The following is a 24,154-nucleotide window of genomic DNA, read 5'->3' on the forward strand; positions in this document are numbered from 1 at the left end:
GGCGTGGTAGCACATGCCTGTAATCCCAGCTACTTGAGAGGCTGAGGCACGAGAATTGCCTGAACCCTGGAGGCAGCTTGGGTGATAAAGTGAGACTCTGTCTTAAAAAATAAAATAAAATAAATAAATCAGTACCCATTCACAATAAAAACTCTGAGCAAACCAGAAATAGAAAGAACTTTCTCAACTTGACAAAGAACATGTATAAAATACCTACAGCTAAAATCATACTTAATGATGAGAAACTAGATTATTTTCCCTAAGATCAGTATAAAGAAAAGATGCCTGTTCACCACAGCTATTCAACACTACATGAGAATTCCTAGCTAATGCTATAAGACAAGACAAAAAAAGATATATACAGATTGAGAACAAACAAACAAACAGTCTTTGTTTACAGATGAGATAAGTATCTATGTAGAAAATCCCAAAGAATCAACAACAACAGCAAAACACCTTTGGCCACAAGTAAACGATTATAGCAAGGATGCAGAATAGAAGCTTAATATCCAAAAATCAATTGCTTTCCTATATACCAGTGCTGAACAGATGAAACTTGAAATTAAAAATATAATACCACTCCAAAGCCATAGTACCAAAAATAATAAAACATTTAGGTATAAATCTAACAAAATATAGTGTGTAAAGAATCTAAATAAGGAAAACACAGACTCTGGTAAAAGAAATCAAAGAAGATCTCAATAAATTGAGGAATATTCCATGTTCATGGTCAGGAATACACAATGTTACTAAGATGTCATCTCTTCACAAATTGAGCTATAGAATACACAGTCCCAGTCAAAATCATAGCAGATTATTTTGTGGACATGACAAACTGATTATGAAGTTTATATGACAAGGCAAAAGATTCAGAATAGTCAACACAATATCAAAAAAGAACTAAGTCTGAGGGCTGACGCTACCCTACTTCAAAACTAACTATAAAGCTAAGGTAATCAAGATAGCATGTGTTGATGAAAGAATAAACAAATAGATAATGGAATATAGTAGCCCAAAAATAGACCCACACAAATAAAAGCTAATCTTTGACAAAGGAGTAAAGGCAACTCAATGAAAAAGAATGGTCTTTTCAACAACTGATGCTAAAACAATGGGATATTCATATGCAGACATTTTAATCTAGACACAGAACTCAAGGTAGACAATATAGCTAAATGTAAACACAAAACTGTAAAACTTCTAGGAGATAACACGAGAATATCTAGGTGACCTTGGGTTTGACAATGAGTTTTGGTTTTTGTTTGTTTTTTTTTTTGAGACTCGCTCTGTCACCTAGACTGGAGTGCAGTGGCACCATCCCAGCTCACTGCAAGCTCCGCCTCCTGGGTTCATGCCATTCTCCTGCCTCAGCCCCCTGAGTAGCTGGGACTACAGGCAACCACCACCACGCCCGGCTAATTTTTTGTATTTTTAGTGGAGACAAGGTTTCACAGTGTTAGCCAGGATGGTCTCCATCTCCTGACCTCATAATCTTCCCGCCTCGGCCTCCCAAAGTGCTGGGATTACAGGTGTGAGCCACCACACCTGGCCAGCAGTTTCTTAAAAAGCTAAAGATAGTCTTACCACATGATTCAGCAATTGTGCTCCTTGATATTTATCCAAATATGTTGTAAACTTACATCTACACAAAAACCTGCACACAAATGTTTATAGAATGTTTACCTGTAACTGCTCAAAACTGGAAGCAATGAACATGCTTCAAAAGGTTAATGGAGAAACAAACTATGGTGCTTATCTACAACTGAATCCTATTCAGCGATACAAAGTAAAGAAATGAGCTATGTTGCCATGAGAAGACTTGATGGAGCCCTAAATGTTTATTAGTAGGTAAAAGAAGCCAATCTGAAAAAGCTACAGACTGTATGATTCCAACGATATGACCTTCTGGAAAAGGCAAAACTATTCAGACAGTAAAACTATCAGTGATTGCTGAGCTGCGGAGGGAGGTCAGGTGAAGCACAGGAGATTTGGAAAGGTAAAACTATTCTTCATGACAATGTAATAATAGATATAAGACATAATGCATTTGTCAAAACCTAGAACTATACAACACAATGAATACACCTTAATGTAGACAATGGAGTTCAGTTAATAATAATGTATCAACAAATATTGGTTCGTTAATTGACAAATGTACCATGCCAATGCAAGAGGTAAATAATAAGAGAAACTGGGAAGGGGAAAAGGGAGATATGGGAGCTATCTGTACCATCTGCTCAATTTTTATGTAAATCTAAAACAGTTCTACAAAGTAAAGTTTATTAATTAAAAAGAATCCAATGGGAGAAATAATGGGCAAAGGATCCAGTTGGACATTTCTCCAAAGAAGACATACAAGTAGCCAATAAGCACATAAAAAGATGGTTAACATTATTTAGACTTCTAGAAAAAGAAAATCAAAATCACAATGAGATATCACTTCATACCCACCAGGATAGTAAAAATCAAAAAGTCAGATAAAAACAAGTGTTGATGAAGATATAGAGAAATCAGAACGCTTATACACTGCTGGCGGGAATATAAAATGGTTCAGCCACTTAGGAAAAAAGTCTAACAAGTCTTCATAAAAACTTAAGAGTTACCATTTAACCTAGCAATTCCTCTCCTAGATACATACCCAGGAGAAGTGATAATATACATCTACTCAATAACTTATACACAAATGTTCTTAGTAGCATACCCAGGAGAAGTGATAATATACATCTACTCAATAACTTATACACAAATGTTCTTAGTAGCATCACCATAACAGCCAATAGGCAGAAACAATCCAAATGTCCATCCATGGATGAAAGGATGAACTAAGTGTGACATCCATATAATGTTATTCAGTCATAAAAAGGAATTAAGTGCTGATACATGCTATAATTTGGGTGAGCCTTGAAAACATTAAGCTAAGTGACAGAAGCCAGTTACAAAAAAGCCACGGATAATGCTGTTTAAATGAAATGTTCAGAATAGGCAAATACACAGAGACAGAAAGTGGATTAGCAGTTGTTTAGGGATGGGACGGGAGAGAGAATGCAAGGATTGAAGAGTGATGGCTAGGGGTGAAGGATTTCTTTTTGAGGTGATAAAAAGGTTCTAAAATTGATTGTGGGGACAGGAAAAGAACAAAATAAATAAAAATCAATAAAATTGATTTTGGTAATGGTTGCACAACCTTGTGAATGTACTAAAAACCACTAAATTATACGTTTTAAGTGGGTGATTGGACAGTAGGTGAAATATACATCTCAATAAATCTGTTCCCAAAAGAATGTTACCTTCTAAACATTGATGACTCCCAAATAGAGTTGCCAGATTTCAGTAGTGAAAACACAAATATTGCATAGTTCACACTTATAACAAAGACTATTCATTGCATATCTGAAATTCAACTGTAACAGGATGTCCCATATTTTATCCGGCAGCCCTACTCCCAAATCTATTCTCTCCAATCTAGAACATAATCATCCTCAGTTCAATATTCACGTATCCAGGCCAGGCACGGTGGCTCACACCTGTAATCCCAGCACTTTGGGAGGCCGAAGCAGGTGGATCACCTGAGGTCAGGAGTTCGAAATCACCCTGGCCAACATGGTGGAACCCTGTCTCTACTAAAAGTACAAAAATTAGCCAGGTGTGGTGGCAAGCGCCTGTAATCCCAGCTACACGGGAGGCTGAGGCAGGAGAATCCTACTACATGGGAGGCGGAGGCTGCAGTGAGCCAAGATCACACCACTGCACTCTAGCCTGGGTGACAGACTGAGACTCCATCTCAAAAAAAAAAAAAAAAAAGATTCACTTATCCAATAGGTGCTCTATTTGATTACGCCCCAGATATCAAACAAACATAACCAAAACTAAAATTACCTCTCATCTCCTCTGAGGAAATGGTCAAAATATGTAAGAACAGGTACTTGGTATCTTTCAGCTTATACAGGTCTCCTGGTGCCCTCTTCCAACCCCCAATGGCCTGGCATAAACAATAGTTGGTGGTGGCTTACAACAGGACAGTTTCATATTTTAATGAACAGCCCACAGGCAGGTGAGGCTCTTCCAACACTTTGCCAACATCATCTCTGACTTGGGAATCTCATGTCCCATCCAATCTTCACAGTTTACCTCTAAAAGAAAAACCTGATTATCTTCACTCTTCTCTCCTTAAAACCTTTCCATGAAATGGTTCCCACTCTCTTAGAAGAAAGTCCATTCACCTTCTGTCGTTTACAAAGCCACTCAAGAATAGGTCGCTGTTCATCTCTCCCGCCACCCTCGGCTGCCCACAGCCTTCCTGGTGTCACAGATCAGCCAAAACAATCTGTCGACCTCCATCCTAAAGGTGGACCGCTCGCTCTTGCCTCCAGGTGTTTGCATTTATTATTCCTTCTGCCTGACATCCCATGCCCTGATCCATCCCATAAACTCTAACCTGAGCAACTCCTTTTTTTTTTTTTTTTTTTTTTTGAGACGGAATGTCACTCTGTCACCCAGGCTGGAGTGCAGTGGCACAATCTTGGCTCACTGCAACCTCTGCCTCCCAGGTTCAAGCAATTCTCGTGCCTCAGCCTCCCAAGTAGCTGGGATTACAGGCATGTGCCACCATGCCTGGCTAATTTTTATGTTTTTAGTAGAGATAGGGTTTCACCATGTTGGCCAGGCTGGTCTCGAACTGCTGACCTCAAGTGATCCACCTGCCTCAGCCTCCCAAAGTGCTGGGATTACAGGCATGAGCCACCACACCCAGTCCAACCTGAGCAACTCCTATTCCAAATGCAGGTTCTAGCTTAAGATACCAAATCCTCCATGAACCGCCCCCCCTGAGGCCAGTATTGAGTGAGTTACCTTGTGTCTCTCCTAAAAAGTTCCAAATGAGACCTATCTTAGAATACTGTAATCATCCATCCCTTCATTTATAAACTCTCTGGGAGACTGGAGCCCCTACAGGCAAGGGATTGTGCCCAACAAGTTGGACATCTTAGCCCTAGTAGTCCATATAGTAACTGGCATAGAGTACGTACTCAACAAATAATATCAATCAGTCCATCAAAACTCAAAGTTAAATAGATGCTTGAGGTGATGGATACCCCATTTACCCTGACGTGATTATTATGCATTGTATGCTGGTATCAAAATTATTGTATACTCCATAAAAATATATACCTACTTTGTAACCCCCAAAACTAAAAAATATGCAGTTAAAACAATGTAACCAGATGTTACAGGGCTCTGAGTATTTATCATTACTTGTATAAGGCTGAAATCACAGAAACACACACAATAATTCAATCATATGAGGAAAATTATCTGGAAAATATCAATTTGGGTTTGTTGAAATACTTTAATATACCAAAAAGAATAAAATTGAGATTGGTACATTTTTTTCCTCCTGTTCCCAAATATACACACAATTATTTTAAAGGGTAGGGGAAAACATAACACAACTATTTAAAAGGTACTAACAATTCCATATTCTTATCCTAGAAATCTAACATAGTTGTGAGTTAAAAACAAAGATTTCTGGAGGAAACAGAACTACAGCCTTATTTAAAAGAAACATAGGCCGGGTGCAGTGGCTCACACCTGTAGTCCCAACACTTGGAGAGGCCGAGGCAGGTGGATCCCTTGATGTCAGGATTCAAGACCAGCCTGGCCAACATGACAAAACCCTATCTCTACCAAAAATACAAAAATTAGCCAGGCCTGGTGACAGGCGGCTGTAGTCCCAGCTACTTAGGAGGCTGAGGCACGAGAATAACTTGAACCTAGGAGGCAGAGGTTGCAGTGAGCCAAGATGGCACCATTACACTCCAGCCTGGGTGACAGAGCAAAACTCTGTCTCAAAGAATTAAAAAAAAAAAAAAGAAAGAAAGAAAGATAGTATTTAAGTAAGTTTTTATGCCATATCTTGTTTTAAAATGAACTTAAACCAGATTACAAAAACACACACAAACATAACTAAAAAAAAATAACATGTATAATAAGTAAAGAGATTTCAATAGGAAAAAAGAACCCACAAGAATAGAAACTAAATCTAGAAATGAGGTTGAGATACAAAATATATGGTCCTGGATATTTGCAAGAGATGGGTCCTGGATGAACCATTCCCTAGTTCATGTGAATTCTGATATCCTTCTATTCCCACCCTCATAAACAATGTATTTCCATCCCACAGATAATGTGTATTTGTCAGTTTTCACGCTGCTGATAAAGACATACCTGAGACTGGGTAATTTACAAAGAAAAAGAGGTTTAATGGACTCACAGTTCCATGTGGCTGGGGAAGCCTCACAATCACGGCAGAGGCAAAAGGCACATCTTACATCGTGATAGGCAAGAGAAGATGAAAGCCAAGCAAAAGGGGTTTCCTCTTATAAAACCATCAGATCTTGTGAGACGTATTCACTACCATGAGAAGAGTATGAGGGAAACCACCCCCATGATTCAATTATCTCCCGTGGGATCCCTCCCACAACACATATAAATTAAGAGAGCTACAATTCAAGATGAGATTTGGGTGGGGACACAGCTAAACCATATCAATATGAGACTTCCCAGGCATTCTCTCAGTATCATCTTCCCCTGATACTTCTAAAGCCTCATGCTCACCGTTTTTATTGTTCTTCAACTTTTCTATTCAGGAATTTTTCTTTTCAAAAGCATCCTCAGCTAACACCCTAGAGGATCACCATATTTCCTTTTTAGTGACAAGCTCACAGCCTACATATACCTGCCCTGTAGCCCAATACCCCAAGGTGGCTGAACCTGTCACAGAGACTGTATTACCCAAACTTCCTCTTTATATTTTTCCCTAGTCCAAAGAGGTGTATGTATTTAAAATTGTGTTTTGATTTACAGCCTGCCCCCAAACATTTTTTTAAGAGACAGGGTCTCTGTCATCCAGACTGCAGCACAGTAGTGTGATCTCAGCTCACTGCAGCCTTGACCTCCCAGGCTCATGCGATCCTCCCACACCGGCCTCTTGAGTAGCTAGGACTGCAGTCATGCCACACTATGCCTGGCTAATTTTTAGGTTTTTTTTATTTTTTATTTTTTTTAGAGAGAGGGTCTTGCTATGCTGCCCAGGCTGGTCTTGAACTCATGGCCTGGGATTACAGCTGTGAACCACTGCACTCAGCCCATTTAAACACACACACACACACACACACACACACACACGATAACAACTATGAAAATTCCGTTCTAGAATAAAATCAAGTTTTGTGTTCACTCAGTTCTAAATCACAGCCTAACAGCTTCGACTGCAGGCAGAAGAGCATAAAACCAAAGCAATTTTGATTCACTCTACCACAAATCTTTTCAAACGAATTCTTTCAGCTCTACCAAGATCTACGTACAAAAGCTGAAGCCTTCTATTCCTTCAAGCTTAAATAGACACGCTTGGAATACAGCTAAGCGGTTTGTTCCAGCTGTTTAAATCTCCAGTCCCAGGAGCCTGCCTCCTGAAAGTATTGTAGACTTTACATACTTGAAAATGAATAGAATGGGTCAGTCAAAGGACACACTTGAGGTCTGTGTCTGATAAAAGTTGGGGGTGGCAGGAACTATTAAGACATTGAGAATGTACTAGAGGTATGTAATAAAACTAATTTTGAAAATACATTTTATAGCAATTACTGGAAAACATTTAGAATAGTACATGTGTTATTGTGCTATCTAAATACTAGCAACATGAGCTTATTTGCTCCACTGTTTTTATGAAATCAGATATCAATACCCTCCGCTATGCTTTCTAACCACTTAGTATTGACATATACTTTGAAAAACAGCCTCAGCTTAAAACTCAAGCCAGTGTAACTAAGAATTTGTTTTATGCATTAGTTTCATGCTTTTAATAGAAATAACAACCATCTCTGTAGTTCCTTTTTGATCCTTAGCATGCTACGATAATTAACTTTTTCCTCAATCCTTAATAATGCCTACTTAAATTTGCCTAACCCCATTATATAACTACCAAAAAACTCAGATCTTCGCTATTTTATTGAAACTCACAAACAACCTTGTAAACAGATAGTATAACTTTAATTTTATAGGTAAGGAAACTGAGATAGTAGCTATGTTATAAATACATACAAAGGAATATGCATCCATTGTTTGGAGGCATGCCTATTTAATGATTAAAGGATGATGATGCCATCTCAAATTTATTTTATTCCTTCTATCAAAAGGTCAACTCAATCTAAATAAACCCATAGCTATCCAACTTCCATACATTCAACATAAAAATATTTTTATGATTGTATTACCAAGTCACAAACGTCATCAGTCATAATCCCAAGACCATGCCGAATAAACCCCCAGAGGGCAACTATTAATTAGAGCACAAGGATGCCGTGGAAATTACATTGTTATGAAAAAATAAAGAAATGAACAAATAAACGTAGTCTTTAAATGTACCGCCAGGGAAATGCCACATACCAACACTTCCATTTCAAGAACTGTCACTGCTGGAAGTACACAAATTTCAGTAAATTCGACAAGAAAAAATATATAGGAATCCTGTTCTGTAAAGCAATTGCAGCTCAGAAGTTGCTCATTTTCGAATACTCTATATCAATTAAAAGCCTCTTATCATGACAGGCAACCATAACAAATTTTGCTGAATTTAAAAATACAGGTCTGGTTATCATTGAGGCGCTGGTTTCTACCTCCTCACAAACTCCAGAAAGACTCTGAAGTTCTTTCAGCTTGAGTTAGATGAGAGAAAATGCAATTCATATTTCCAGAAGCACAAGTGGCATATTTTCCAGTAAGCTTCTTGTTCTCATTTTACTATTTTAGGAGTTCTGATCACTCCCAATGTTGCTGTATGGCCAGACCCGATTTCTGCTGGCTGATCATTTTCATGGCATGATGCTTTACTAAAACTGTCTCCAAAAACTGTTTTTACTCGCATTCGGCTTCAGTGTATTTATATACAAAATACCACTTCAATGGAGTGCTGCCAATAAAAGAAACAGCTTACTAGAATTTCAGTTGACTTTGTTAAAGGAAATTATTTTAAATTAATGTGGCTACTGAACTGCTGCCATCCTTGACCTCAGAAAATAGATTCCTTCTAATTTTTGCTGTGAACATTTATTTAAGTTAAATTCCAGCTCATGAATGTTGACCGTAAAAGAGTCTAAACCTTCCTGCTACTATTTCATATTCTTTCTCTAAACAAGGGGGTGACCACATGGTTGCTACATTAGTATACAGAGCCAGCTCACCACCATTAAGTGAAATCATCTATGTATTTTTGGTAGAATCTTTAACAACTTCCACGCCCGTCGGTGAATGGAACAAGGCTGTTTTGTTTTCAGAGAGCAACAATTTGATCTCTGGTTTACTTGGTGGTGCCCCAAATATTTTTCCATATGCTTTTTGCGAAGAGAATCTGACATCAGCATGGTTTACCTTTACCAATGAATGCAGGCTTTTTTCACCAAACATATCCCAGAGGAAGGTCAGGTCTTCCTGGCTATCCACATGTGGCTGCAGCTGGGCTGGCAGAGCAGCCAACAGCTCATACAGACCTATAAAATGAAAATAAAACACAAAGTGTAATCTTAGAGTGATCTCATTAATTTTGCCTAAGGTGTGTGTAAATGACAGCTGGAACATACCGATTTTACTGGATTTGTATTCCGGGCCATCAAGCTAAACACTTCTCCGAAGAACCAAAGGGGAATTTTCTGGTTTTTGAATTCCAAAGCAGTGGTATGTATTAACAGACTCGTTTTTACCTCTCACAGTTGTCAACATTCTACAGCCATCCAAGTTTACATAACCCGAGACAGAAAATGTGTACAGGTTTTCAGAAAAAGAAGAAAACACATACATTCCTTTCCCTAATCATTATTACATTTCCCTCAATCTACGCCAAAGAGTGAAATGAGTCATGAATAGGAAAAACTTCCTTAGAAGAACAGAAAATTGATAGGGTGGCCCATTAAAGGGGTTTTGTAGTGTCCAAATAGTTCCTAATAACATATAGTTTCAAAAATACTTGCATTATCTAACATCCAAAAGAAAGTCCTACAAAGTACGGGAAAAGAAATCATACGTGGTTCTGCATTACTATAGTCAACTATTTAAAAAGAAAAAAAAGCTACGTAAAACTTGGTTTACAATTGGGGGATGTACAGTTTATGTAATACCCTCTGAAAGAGTTAAAGTAACAGATGCGGGTTACTCGTGGAGTCCTCACTAGACACTTCCTAGGGGCAGACAGTAGTGCAGTGTTCCACGGTAGCGTGCTACATAAACCATCCATCTCCATCACAGCCCGTAACACTCCTGTCCAAGAAATGTTGCAACAGTGCCTGCCCGAGACTCTTTAGGGAGGTGACCTGGCAGGAGTCAATATCAACTCATAGCACATGTTTCATTTTCCAGTGGGATTACATGAGGTAAAAAGGACAAAATTCCTTTTATTTCTTGTCTGCTGTCTACAAAAACACCAAGACCTCCTGGGACCTACAACACATGGGACTGTTGTTATTTTTGGTCTGAGTAAGTGCTGCTGTTCATCACAGGGACAGCTTTACAAGAGATTTAACTAGCAAGGAATAGTAAATTACGGGCTGATGATTCGTCTATCTATTATCTTCCTGAAGCATGCTGATTCTGCTTATCAGTGATAACTCACAACTAAAGGCATTAGGTACCACGTTGAAAGTTAAGATGCGTAACTTGGGAGATCTGATTAAATTTAAACATTCCTAGGGCCTTATTTGGCAAAAATAAAAATAAAAAGCTAAAACACTCTTAAAAAAAAAAAAAAACCTTCTCTCAATTACATTCTGAAGTATTCTTGGTATTTTACATCTATTCCCTTAAGATTCTGGCATTCTGCCTACAACAGCTGTTATTTACAATTTAGTAAAATTATTTGTAAGGTATCTCAACCTAACTCAATCTGTAATAATACAGGTCTCATTATATATATGAAAGTAATCAACAATGGCCAAGATCAGTGGTTAAGGTCGGAAGTCAAAACGTGAAATTATGTAAAGAGAGAGTGGAATTTCATTATTTTATTATTGATTTGGGGAGCTGTAAAAATAATTGCCTATTCCTTGGTAACGTGACTTACAGTTTAATTAAGGAGACTAATTCAACTGTGATATAATTTACATGATAAAAGTTGTCAGGAGGATTAAATGACTCAATACCTTAGAACAGTCCCTGTCACATAAAAAGTACTCAATATGTTTCATATGAAACTCGGTAAGTTTTAGTCATTGTCATTATTAATTATTACTGTTATTAATCATATCGTTACTGAAAAAGCAAAAGTGTGGATCAAACAGAGCTAGATTCAAACTCAAAGTCTATACTTAGAGCATTTCACGTAACTTAACCGAGCCTTGTTTCCCTCACGTGTTTAAAAAGAAATAGTAACCTTTAAGTGTGGTAAAATTGCATAGCATGGCCAGGCACAATGGCTCACGCCTATAATCCCGGCACCTTGGAAGGCCGAGGCAGGCGGATGACTTAAGGTCAGGAGTTCAAGACCAGCCTGGCCAATGTGGTGAAACCCCATCTCTACCAAAAATATAAAAAGTAGCCCAGCATGGTGGCACACGCCTATAATTCCAGCTATTCAGGAGGCTGAGGCAGGAGAATCACTTGAACCCCGGAGGTGGAGGTTGGAGTGAGCCGAGACCACACCATTGGACTCCAGCTTGAGCAACAGAGTGAAACTCCATCTCAAAAAAAAAAAAAAATTGCATAGCACTAAATACGCAAACACACAGAGACACACACAAATGAGTGCATATAAAACGTGAAATCTGAATAAGATCAAAGGATTGTACCAATGACAATTTCCTAGTTGCAAGACTCTATTATAATTATGCAAGATGCTACCATCGGAAGAAAGTGGGTGAGGGGTACATGGGATCATAACACGAATCTACAATTATCTCAAAATAAAATGCTAATACAAAAAAAATGACAAACACGGTTGTTGTAAGAATTCGATAGAGCAATGCACATGGCGGCACTCAGCCCTGTGGCTGGCACAGAGTAGGCACTGCTTTGCTTAACATGTCTTCTTCTAGAATGAAAATGTCATTTCAATTCAATGGTTCAAAGTCAAAACAATAGCTTAGCTATATATTGCAATTGGATACAATACCATACTCAGAAATAAAACCACGGTAGTTTTTTACATATGGAAAGTGTTAACTTTACCCAAGTACTGCTTACATTTTGTGGGAATAAGCCATATTTAAGTTTTTATAAAAAATAATTTTTCTGTTAGCAGAAGCTCATAAAGCAGAGTTTTCTGGTTTTTACTAGTTTTATGCAATCCTAACTAATATCCCACCATAGTTTGGCACTCTAGCGACAAGAGCTGTCCTTTCCCTTCAACTACCACATCTGGTAACCATGACCACAGCAAGAAAAGACAGGACAGTGCCAACCAGAAATTAAAGACATGATTAAAGGAGCTACCAGGCCAGAGCTGTGTGCAGTCTCCATGAAGGTAAGTAATACAGACAACTACTTCCACTCAAATGAATTATATGGGCCTTAGAAACCATCTCTGGCCATGCATAAAATGGGGCCTGTGTTTTAACATGTTTTTTAAAATACTCCTATACTCAGTTCCTAAAGTTCTAATGGTGAAGAATTTTGTGAAATCCAAATGGTTTGGGTCGTGGAGATTCAAAGGGCAAATGATGACAGTTTAGATAGCAGGAGATATTTTTTATGAATTTACCTAAATCTACTTGGTCTCTGGGCAACAACTGAGACAATGAGATACTCTACACTCTTTAGTCATTCAAACTCATTGATTCCAGTAAACATTTATGGTAGCCATGAATGAAACACTCCTCAAGGTTCTAAAGATCTAAGAAAAATCAGTCACGGCTCCTGTCCTCAGGAGTTTGCAGTGCAGTAGACAAGCACAGACAGGTCTATTAGTAAGTCCAGGGCAAGGTTAGAGTCTTGTGGCAATGGCAAGGGAAGTGGTCAATTCCTGCCAATGAGGAAGAAGACATCAGGAAAGTCTTCAGAAAAGAAGTAAACACTTGAGTTAGGTCTTTGCTATGGTTTGAATGTGTCCCCTAAAAAGCATGTATCAGAAACTTAAACCCCAATGCAAGAGTGTTAGGAGGTGGAGGCCAATGAGAGGTTATTAGGCCATGAGGGGTATGCCCTCAAAGATAGATTAATGCCATTATTGTAAGACTGGGCTCATTATCTTGGGAATGGGTTCGTTATATGAAGGTGAGTCAGTCTTCTACTCCGTCTCTTTGCCCGTCTGCCATGGATGACGCAGCAAGAAGGCCCTCATCAGATGCTGGTTCCTTGATCTCGGACTTCCCAGCCTCCAGAACTGTGAGCCAATAAAATTCTGTTCATTACAAATTGCCTAGTCTGTGGTGTTCTGTTATAGCAGTACAAAACTGACTAAGACCCTCTTTAAAGGCAAAGTTCCTAAGAATCAAATTTACTTAGTTCTTATATTCAGAGTACTATGCTTGTCACTGGAGATACAACTTATAGAACATACAACTCTCTGCCCCCAGAGGTCTTATCATCTTAGATGACGCAGAATATGCCCCAACATAAAGCAATCCTATATATATAAGGCTCTCCTATTTGCCCAAGAAAAGATCCAAAACACATTTTCTTCCAAATAAATACATGAACATTTAGTGTGACAATGAAATACATATCTAATTATTAACATCTGTTTATGTCTAATTAATAATTCAAATATCTAATTGGTTTTTACAGATGTTGATAAAATGCTCATGCCTGATTCTAAAATTTAAATTGCAGTTTAGTTAGGAACACATACCTTAAATTACCTATAAGGTAAAATATATTAATTTAGATATTTGATTTGGGGCCCACTTGCATATTTCATGAAACTGTTTTATTTCTTTACAATAATTTTATAAATAATTTAAATTTCAGAGTTAAAATATATCATTTTCATTTCTAAATAAGCTGCTTAAGATGTAGCATATTTTTGATTATTTGTGAGATAGTGTCATGGGAAATTTACATAAAACTGATCAGTTTTTTATTTGTTCTGTAACTGTATAGTTTTTATTTCTACAACAGAACCACTAAGCTACTCTTTAAGTATCTTTAACATTTGCAAATGTGAGGTCACAACCTTTCCCTAAGGAATAATAATTAAATCTGGCTTAAACTTCTTTGTAACCTTTTTTTCTCCCATTGTCTTGATGAATAGTGTGCTTTTTTAAAAAATAATTCTGTCAGGTGGCCTCTAAAACTATACTCCAAAATTTTGAATTTAGGTTATATGACAACAATGTGCCTTCTCCATTCAACATATTTTTGTGTAAGTGAAATAACAGAAAGTTACCTATAGGAGATTTTGTAAGAACTGAAATATAAAGCAGTTCTCTCTTCTCTGAGAAAGAATTTTAAGGAGGAAAAAAATCTCACCTTATATTTGGGTACATGCAATAGATACTGTCAAACACGCAGGTGAAGCATTTCAATAAAATTATTTCATAAAATTTTCCAGTAGATAAAAAGCAGTATTTTTTAATTTGCATATTTTATAACTGAAAAAAAAAGCACCACAGCAAAACTAAAATATGTCAAGGGTCAGTTGATTGATAAGTACAAGAACTGTAATAATTTAAAGATGAGAGCAATCAATGCAGGTCAGAAAAGGTTATATTGGGGGCTGGGTGCAGTGGCTCACTCCTCTCAGCACTTTGGGAGGCCAAGGCAGAAGGACTGCTTGAGTTAGAGACCAACCTGGGCAACATAGTGAGATCCTGTCTATATAAAAAATTTAAGAAATTAGCCAGGCATGGTGGTGCACACCTGTAGTCCAGATATTCAGGAGGCTGAGGCAGGAGAATTACTTGAGCCCAGGAGGTAAAGGCTGCAGTTAACTATAATCACACCACTTTACTCCAGCCTGGGCATGAGAGTGAGACCCCATCTCAAAAAAAATATATATATATGTGTATATATATATATATATGAAAAAGAAAAGAAAGAAAAAGAAAAGGCTACACTGGAACTCGCAGGACTTGAGCTAGGATCTGAAAAAGGAAAACAGAACCTGGAAGGGTACATTCTAGGTTGGAGAACACCCAAGGTGGAAAGGCAGTTATAATCACATAAATCTATAGATTTTTAAGTGCACTAAATTTCCATAAAACTGAAGAAAACACTAGTGATTAATCAAACCCTAATTTCTGCCTTTTATGTTTGTATCAGTGATGGTCCAACCTGGAGACAGGAGCTCTGCAGTAATTTGAACAGAGAAGCTTAATATAAATAATTATTACCTACAACAGGAGCTTACTGTAAAGTCAGAGAGAACTCTAAATACCACCTAGGACTGAAGGAGATTTTTTTCTGTTATCCAAGGAGAAAACAACCTTGGAAGAGGACTCCCTCCCCAAGGCTAAGACTCAGAGCTCACAGGAGAATGTGTGTTTGCAGCTCACAAGATGGTTGAGCTCCTTGGGCCAAAGCTTCTCCACTATCATTGGGCAGGCAAGAAATACCCATCTCCAGGATGCAAGTGGACAAAAAACTGTGCCTGGGACTAGCAAGCAGCAAATACTTCTCCAGTATACAGATGGTTTGAGGCTGGCAGGCAGGAAACCATTTTTAGTCCTGGCGTAGCAGGACTAAAAAGCCAGAAATATCCTGGGAGTGTATAAAAGTGACAGGAACTGTCAAGCAAACACCCCCTCCAGTACATAGGCAGGGTGAGGCTAGCAAGTTGACCTCTGGGATGCCCACAAGACTCACTGGGAGTCTGTCCACGGACGTGTCACTAAAACTCAGAGGATAAGTACCATTGGATACTCCCACAGGTGCTGTTAGAAATCCTATGAAAGGAGGAAGAAAAAGCAAATAAGAAAACACAAGAATAAGGAAGAGAGGCATCCTCCTCCTCTTGCATCGTCCCATCCAGTGCCCTCTTCTGACAAAACTTAACATCAGGCCAGCAGCAAAAGAGAAATACTTGAAGGGCCTAGCTCTATCTTCATAGAGCAGGCAAGAAAGTATGAATTTGGAGCTAAGAGACAATAAAATGATAACTGGCTCAATCTTCTATATAGAGATTTATGTGTGTACATATGAGGCTGATACAGTTTAGCCATGTGTCCCCTCTAAGTCTCACGTTGAATTGCAACCTCAAATTGGGACCTGGTGGAAGGTGACTGGATCATGGGGGTGTATCCCTCATGGCTTGGGGCTGTCCTCAAGACAGTGAGTGAGTTGCAGTGAGATCTGTTTAAAAGTGTGTGGCACCTCCCCCCACTCATTTCCTTTGTCCCTATTTTCACCATGTGATATACCTGCTCCCCATTCACCTTCCACCATTACTGTAAGCTTCCTGAGGCCTCCTCAGAAGCAGATGCCAGCTCCATGCTTCCTGTACAGCCTGCAGAACCATGAGCCAATTATACTTCTTTTCTTTATAAATTGCCCAGTTGCAAGTATTCCTCTAGAGCAATGCAAAGTACAACCCAACATGGAGGCCGAGGCAGGAAGATGGCTTGCGGCCAGGATTCTGGGACAAGCCTGGGCAATTCAGAAAGAACCAACACTGCAAAAGAAAATTTTTCAGTTAGCTGAGCATGGTGGTGTGTGCTTCTATAGTACTAGCTACTTGGGAGGCTGAAGAGGGAGGATCCTTTGAGCCCAGGTCAAGGCTGCAGTGAGCTATGATTGCACCACTGCACTCCGGCCTGAGTGACAGAATAAAATCCTATCTCAAAAAATTAAAAAAAAAAAAGTAGTATTTGTGTGTCTCTTTCTGCGGGAGAGGAATATTGTCTTTCTGCTCTATTTTCGGTGTTCCTTCTGTTATTTGGCATTGGAGACACAATGAAAAAATATTTAACTAGTGATTAGTGAAAGTAAATGTTTTTCTAATATAGATTTGAAACGGAAATACTATTGCATCAAAGGCTTGTATTAACAATGTTTGCATGTCTTAACAATATGCTAAGCCTGACCCCAGTAGCTCAGTTGGAGCACTGAGCCAAAGTTCTAAGTTCAACAAATGACAAATGAACAGTTTTGAGAGGGTTAATTTTATGTGTTAATTTGACTGGGCTAAGAGATGTCCAGATAGTTGGTAAGACATTATTTCTGGGTGTGTCTGCGAGGATGTTTCTGAAAGAGATTATCCTTTGAATTGGTAGACTCAAGAAAGAAGATCTACTCTCACCAACACAGGCAGCATCAGCCAATTTCACTGAGGGTCTAAACAGATCCAAAAGGCAGAGGAAGGGCAAATTCCCCCTCTCCCTTATTGAGCTGGGACACCCATTTTCTCCTGCCCTCACACATCAGGCTTCCTGGTCCTTGGGCCTTTGTGCTTTGATACTTACTTATACTGCAGCCCTTTCCCTTCCACCCCACAATCTTGGTTCTCAGGCCTTCAGACTCAGACTGAGTTATGCCACCAGCTTTCCTGGTTCTCCAGATTGCAGATGGCAGATCACGGGACTTCTTGACCTCCATAATCACGTGAGTGAATTCCCATAATAAATCTCCTATAAACACACACACCTATATAGTCAGTTGATACAAAAGTAATCGCAGTTTTTACTATCATGTCAAAAACTGCAATTACGTTTGCACCAACCTAATATATACCTATCTCTGGGTGTGTACGTATGTGTGTGTATGGATGTATATTATATTATAATATCTCCTATTGGTTTTGTTTATTTGGAGAACCCAAACACAGCTCTTTTCTATCAAAAGAGCACTCTCTTAATTTCAACTTCCTCATAAATATATGAAACTTAGAAGGTCAAGATAGGTTGTGGTTCTCCAACATTAAAAATACATAAAACCCCTAAGCATGGAAAAACAACACAAAGTCCATAGTGGGCAAAAACTTTAGGGGCTAAGAAAGGGCTTAAAATTAAAGGAACTAATTGCGAAGACACATAAAGATGTTTTGAGATTTTTAAACAGGTTACCAAAGCCTGCTCTGTGGAAAGCAAATGTTGTAACCTATTCTCCCTTTCCAGAGGAATTTTATATGGCAAAGTTTGGCTGTATGAAATCATAAAAAGTCATGTACTAATGAGAATGCTTTCAGTACAATATAAATACCTCACTCCATGAGCCAGCTCATTAAGCCATCTCATATGTAAGACCATAATCTTAATTTAACTACACTGACTGATTTATTTGATGGGATTTAAACGTGCTGTAGCTGGCTTCCCTCTAGCCACGCTATACTCAACGATAAGTACATGTGTCACTTACTTTTTGTGAAGGATAAAAACTATATGCTTTGAGATCACTGAGTTCTTTAATTGGACCTAAATAATATGCTGTGGTCATCTTCCTGAACCCATGCTACACTGCAGGAGAAACATACGTCACTGTCTCACTGTCTTTTTTTTTTTTTTTTTTTTGATGAGGTCTCACTCTGTCACTCAGGCTAGAGTGCAGTGGGCATGGTTACAGCTCCCTGCAACCTTGAACTCCTGGACTTAAGGGACTCTCTCACCTCAGCCTCCCTAGTAGCTGGGACTATAGGAGTACGCCACTGCACCTAGTATCATTGTCCTTACAGATAAAGGACTATGTGCTTTTCCCCTCTAACAACTTACAAAAAGAGTATGTTCTTGGGGCTTTAGTAGCCCTGGGCAACACACTGAGATGGTATGTATTTTACATACACTTTTAGACACTTTGATGCTTTGAGCAACTTCAAGTTGTTTTGCAGTATATTTTTTACCATATATATATAGAGAGAGAGAGAGAGAATTACTGTAAAACTAAAGTCATGTTTTCTATCAGAATATTATCTTTATATAAGATATACATAAGTAACAGGCAGGTGAGTTGACCAAGGATTGGGGAAGGTAGACAACCTGACCTATCCCATAAGGAAATGTAATCATGTTGAGTAAACAATTCACCCAAAGTTATAATTCATTAACCAGAAGATAATCACAAGCTGTCATCATCTGGAATTAATAAGATTGCATTATCTTTTAAGAGTATACAAACCACCAGAATACATCAGAATACTTTTAACTGAGGAAGACGACAGGCAAGGAGTCCCATATGACAGGGGCAGAGGGAGCAAGAGGAAGAGGGGATATAAGGAAGGAAATGGGAGCCCAGATCACACAGGGCCTGGGAGGGCAAACACTGGAAGGAGCTTCACTTTTACTTTTGAGTGAAAGAGCCACTGCAGAGTTTTGTGTAAAGGAGTGATCAGATCTGACTCACACTACAAAAGCATCACTCAGCCAGGCGCAGTGGCTCACCTATCATCCCAGCACTACGGGAGGCTAAGGTAGGAGGATCATGTGAGCCCAGGAGATCCAGGCTGTAGTGAGCCAGGATTGCACCACTGCTCTCTGGCCTGGGCAACAGAATCAGACCCTGTCTCAAAAATAATAATAATATATGAATGAATGCATCACTCTGGCTGCTGAATTGAGAACAGATGGCAGGAAGCCAAGGGCCAAGGCAGACAACTGTATGGGAAGATCAAACACAGAAATCCAGGGCAGAAGGTGAGGGTGGCTTGGGCCCATGCAGCAGCCAGGGCAAGTTGTGAGAACTACACAAGTTTAGGTGGATTTTGAAGGAAGAGCTAAATACGAATTTCTGTCTGACTGAATGAGGGACATGGAAAAAAAAATCAAACAAGACTCCAAGAGTTTTTGAAGTTGCCATCACCTATAATGGGGAAGTTCAGCCTTGGACATACTGAATTTGGAATGTCGACTGGATACCAGTGGAGATGCGGTGGGCAGTTAAATATGGGGTCAGCAGTTCACCAGACTGCTCTGGGCTGAAAACTTCACGCCTGGGAATCACTGGCACATGATTTGTACTTAAAGCCACGAGGTAAAATGGATCCCCAGGAGCATGAGTGTAGACACAGAAGAGAAGAGGAGGCAGGGACTGCGCCCTAAGGTCTCCGAAGTTAGGCGATGCAGAAGAGAGGAGGGACCAGCAGCCACTTGGACTGCCGTAATCTCACATCCTGGAAAGACAGTGTCAAGGAAGAATGAACCATCCACTGTGTAAACGCCAACAATAAGCAAGTACAATGAGACCTGGGAACTAAGCGTTGGATTTAGCAGTGCGCACGGTACTGACTACCTTTGGCAGAGTGACAATGTAGAAGACTGAATGAGGAGCACTAAAATATGGGAAGACAGAGGAGAGAACAAATACAATTCTTAGAAGGAGCTGGGTTTGGTTTTTTTCCTAGAGATAGGGTCTTGCTCTGCCACTGAGTCTGTAGTGCAGTGCCATGATCAGAGTTCAGTGCAGCCTTGACCTCCTGGGCTCAGGTAATCCTCCTGCCTTAACCTCCCGAGTAGCTGAGACGACAAGAATGCACCCCTACACGTGACTAATTTTTAATTTTTTTTTTGTAACGACAGGGTCTCGATGTTGCCCTAGGCTGGTCTCAAACTCCTAAACTCAATCAATCCTCCCACCATAACCTTCAGAAGACTTGGTTCAACAGAGAATTGATCTTTGTATGGAAAGGGGGGTAAAGAAGTTTTAGCTGAAGCTCTATCATTCAGTAGATGCGAAGGAACAGGGTCAAGTGCACAGGTGGATTAAACCCAAGAGGGCAGCTCCTCTATGGTCCCAGGGAGGAAGGCAGGCAGCAGATGCCCCATGTGGGGCAAATGTGGTTCAGGGAACATGTGGTAATTCCTGAAGATTGCTTCACTATTTTCAGTAAACTAAGAAACAAGATTTCATTCTGACAGTGAGGATCTGGAAGAAAGTGTTTGCATTTAAAAGAGATGCAAGGTTGGGCCGGCTGCGGTGGCTCACGCCTGTAATCCCAGCACTTTGGGAGGCCGAAGCGGGCAGATCAAGAGGTCAGGAGTTCAAGACCAGCCTGACCAACATGGTGAAACCCTGTCTCTATTAAAAATACAAAAAAAAATTAGCCAGGTGTGGTGGCACATGCCTGTAATCCCAGCTACTCAGGAGGCTGAAGTAGGAGAATTGGGTGAACCTGGGAGGTGGAGGCTGCAGTAAGCCCAGATCATGCCATTGCACTCCAACCTGGGTGACAGAGTGAGGCTCTGTCTCAAAAAAAAAAAGAGAGAGAGAGAGACAGAGAGACAGAAAGTTGGTCAGAGCCCTCTGGGTTTCTCAGAGGGAATGAAGGAACCCGGGAAGTCATAAATTGGTATACATTGTTGGCAATACGAAAATTGAAAGCTTACATTCTCTTTGATCCTGAAATTCACTCATTCATTACTGCTCTAGATGGCCAAGAGAGGCTTCTATAGTAGGATTCATATCTAACTGTTATCAAAGTTTAATCTGGAAGAAAAACCAAACGGAACAGGAGACAATTACTTTCATTTTTGCCACATATATTTCTGCACTGCTTGAGTTTTTACCAGATAGAAATCAGTTTTACAAATTTCCAAATTGCATTTTTGTGTAATAATCTGCTGTAAACCTTGTTTTCAGCAGGATAGTTCACAACTTCTCCTCAAATTCTATTCCAGCCACAGTGAATTGTTATTTGCTGTACCCTGAAATTACAACTGCATTCAGGAAACTTTACACCAATTCACCAGATAATTAATTTCCTGATGACTGCTACTGCTGTCATGTTCCCATTCTTCAGGATCCCTGAAACTACCTGAAAGACGAAAGAAACATGATAACATGCTTACATCAAAGTTTCATTAACAGGTTTAACTTAACACACTTGCCAACATTTCAAGAGGAGTGTTTCGGAAGCTGGCAAGCTCCCAAGTCCCCTCCATGCTTCAAAATTCCTCTTGAGCCTTTCTCATCCCTACCCCACTAACACTGAGTGCTTACTATCAATGTGCCAGGCACTATGAAGGGCTAGAGATGCCGCGACGACGAAACCGCCTTTGCAAAATTATAACCGAGGAAAGTATGACAGTGAAAGAAATCAGACCTAACCGACTCATCTTGCTTCTAACCTTTAAGCTGTCCTTGTTTGTTCTTGGGCGTAGGCTGAACTAACTTTGGGAAGGGATTCAGTTCATGGTTTGACTCTGAAGCAAAATTGATAATAGCTTTTCCCAGAAAGACCCCCTTCTTGCCTGAGGACCAGTCTGCCTTGCAGTACTAACAAATTAGCTACAAGATTAGAAAGTACAGTGTAGGGGTCATGCAGCCTCTGGTTCCAAGAGTGTGAACCTCCCCAAATGGCTCCTGGGGATAACATCACTATTGAAAAACCTAAGATCAGTGCTGGAGATATTTTGCAGACCCTGCACAGATCGGTTGACACCACCCAGATAGGTAATCTGGCTCAACCAGTTTTGCCATCTCACCCAAGAAGAGAAAACAGCAAGAAAACCTCACTTCAACTCCCTATGATTCCATCTCCAGCCTGACCAATCAGAACTTCTCACTTCCCAAGCCCCTACCCACATTTCTTTAAATCATCTTTAAAATCTCTGCTCAGGAGACTGATTTGAATAATAATAAAACTCCGGTCTCCTGCACAGCCAGCTCTGTGTGAATTACTCTTTCTCCATTGCAATTCCTCTGTCTTGATAAATCAGTTCCGTCTAGGCAGCGGGCAAGGGGAACCCATTGAGTAGTTACAAAGAAGGGAGGAAAAAAAAAAGCAAACACAAGTTTATTCCCCGGTATAGGGTAGGAGCCAGATATCGGTAATCATGAAAATAAATGCAAAGTGACAACTCTGAAAAGCGCTATACAAGAGGAGATTGTTGCACCGGGAAAAGCATAAGAGACAGAGAGATGTGAACAACCCAGGGACAGCGTTCTTGAGGAAGCGACAATTATGCTGGGATCTGAGGGAAGCACAGACATTAACTTGGAGGTGCCGAAGTGAGGAACCGAAAGAGAACCGCGCTTACAAAGGCCCTGGGGTAGCATGCTTAGACTCTAGAGCCATGCGACATAATTACAAATCCCAACTCTGCAACTGGGCATATTGGTAACCATCTCTGTGTATCCCTTTTGTATTGTGTAAAACACGTATAGTTGTACTAACCTTACAGAATTGTTACAAGCGTTAAATGAGTTATTTGTAAAGCTTACAATGATGGCTCGCTTTGCTGAACAACTTAGGTAAGCATCTTTTAAATAAAAATAAATTCCAAATTAAATGCAAAAACTTATTAAGTATTCCAAGCATTAAGGAGGCAGATGGCAAAATATAAGTTTATCCTGCTGGATGCATTCAGGGGAAAAGAAAGCTTTCACAATAGGCAATAAAGACAGGCAACAACAGACCCCACATATTGGGTAGAGTGAACTGAGAGATGAGAACTTAAAAATGTGATCACACCTTCCGTCCCGCCACTGACCTTTGGCCAGGCACAGCGGCTCACGCCCAGTAAACCCAACACTTTGGGAGGCTGAGGCAGGAGGATTGCTTAAATCCAGGAGTATGGGACCAGCCTGGGCAACACAGCAAGACCCCATTTCTAAAAAAAAAAAAAAAAAAGGCGAATTGCCTGAGCCCAGAATTTGAGGCTGCAGTGAGCCAAGGGGGTGCCACTGCACTCCAGGTTGGGTGACACAGTGAGACCCTGTCTCAAAAAATTAAAATTAAAAAACAACTTTTAATATAAAGATAATGCAACATATATTTGCAAGAGACAACAATAATTTTGGTGGTATCAATGGTATGTATCTATTAACAATATACTGACAATATTGGCTGATGTAAACTGTACGCCAATGCACATTCTATATCAAAATCCAAACTGAGACTCCACAGAACTAATCATTTGTCATTAACACTAACCAGGCTGAAATAGTTGCAGAGTCATTTTAGTTAATGTTTCAAGTGATACAGAAAAATAATATTAATCCCTTTATTGAGATAATTAGAAATAATTTGTACTTTCCTCCAGACTACCAGTATTAGACATAATAAACACACACACTGGAGATGACCAGCTATGGCACACAGATGTGGGCTTACTGAAACAATCATTACTCAGAACAGACCTGCTGACAACAAATGTTCATTCAAATTATTTGATCCATCTGGATCTCTGGGTCCCTAACTCTTGAAGTGACAGCACAAAACAGTTCACTAGATATAGGGTCAATGTTGTCAGTATTAAGCATTGTTATCCCCTTTTTTTTTTTTTTTTTTTTTTGGCAGAACGAAAACTTG

General features: G+C 39.6%; 1 protein-coding gene across 4 annotated transcripts in view; it reads right to left on the minus strand.

The window, feature by feature from the left end:
• MPP7 (MAGUK p55 scaffold protein 7) overlaps window positions 1-24,154 on the minus strand; it is a 252,573-nt gene that overhangs the window by 136,434 nt on the left and 91,985 nt on the right. For 2 of the 4 annotated variants that reach the window (XM_077946073.1, XM_077946074.1), the window contains one exon: window positions 9,430-9,542. In XM_077946073.1, coding sequence (XP_077802199.1) covers window positions 9,430-9,542 — 113 coding nt within the window. Of the gene's footprint in view, window positions 1-9,423; window positions 9,543-24,154 lie in introns of all 4 variants that reach the window. The other 2 variants (XM_001105928.5, XM_077946072.1) reach the window with 1 other exon arrangement.

The sequence above is a fragment of the Macaca mulatta genome, chromosome 9 (genome assembly GCF_049350105.2).
Source record: "Macaca mulatta isolate MMU2019108-1 chromosome 9, T2T-MMU8v2.0, whole genome shotgun sequence".
Lineage (NCBI taxonomy): Eukaryota > Metazoa > Chordata > Mammalia > Primates > Cercopithecidae > Macaca > Macaca mulatta.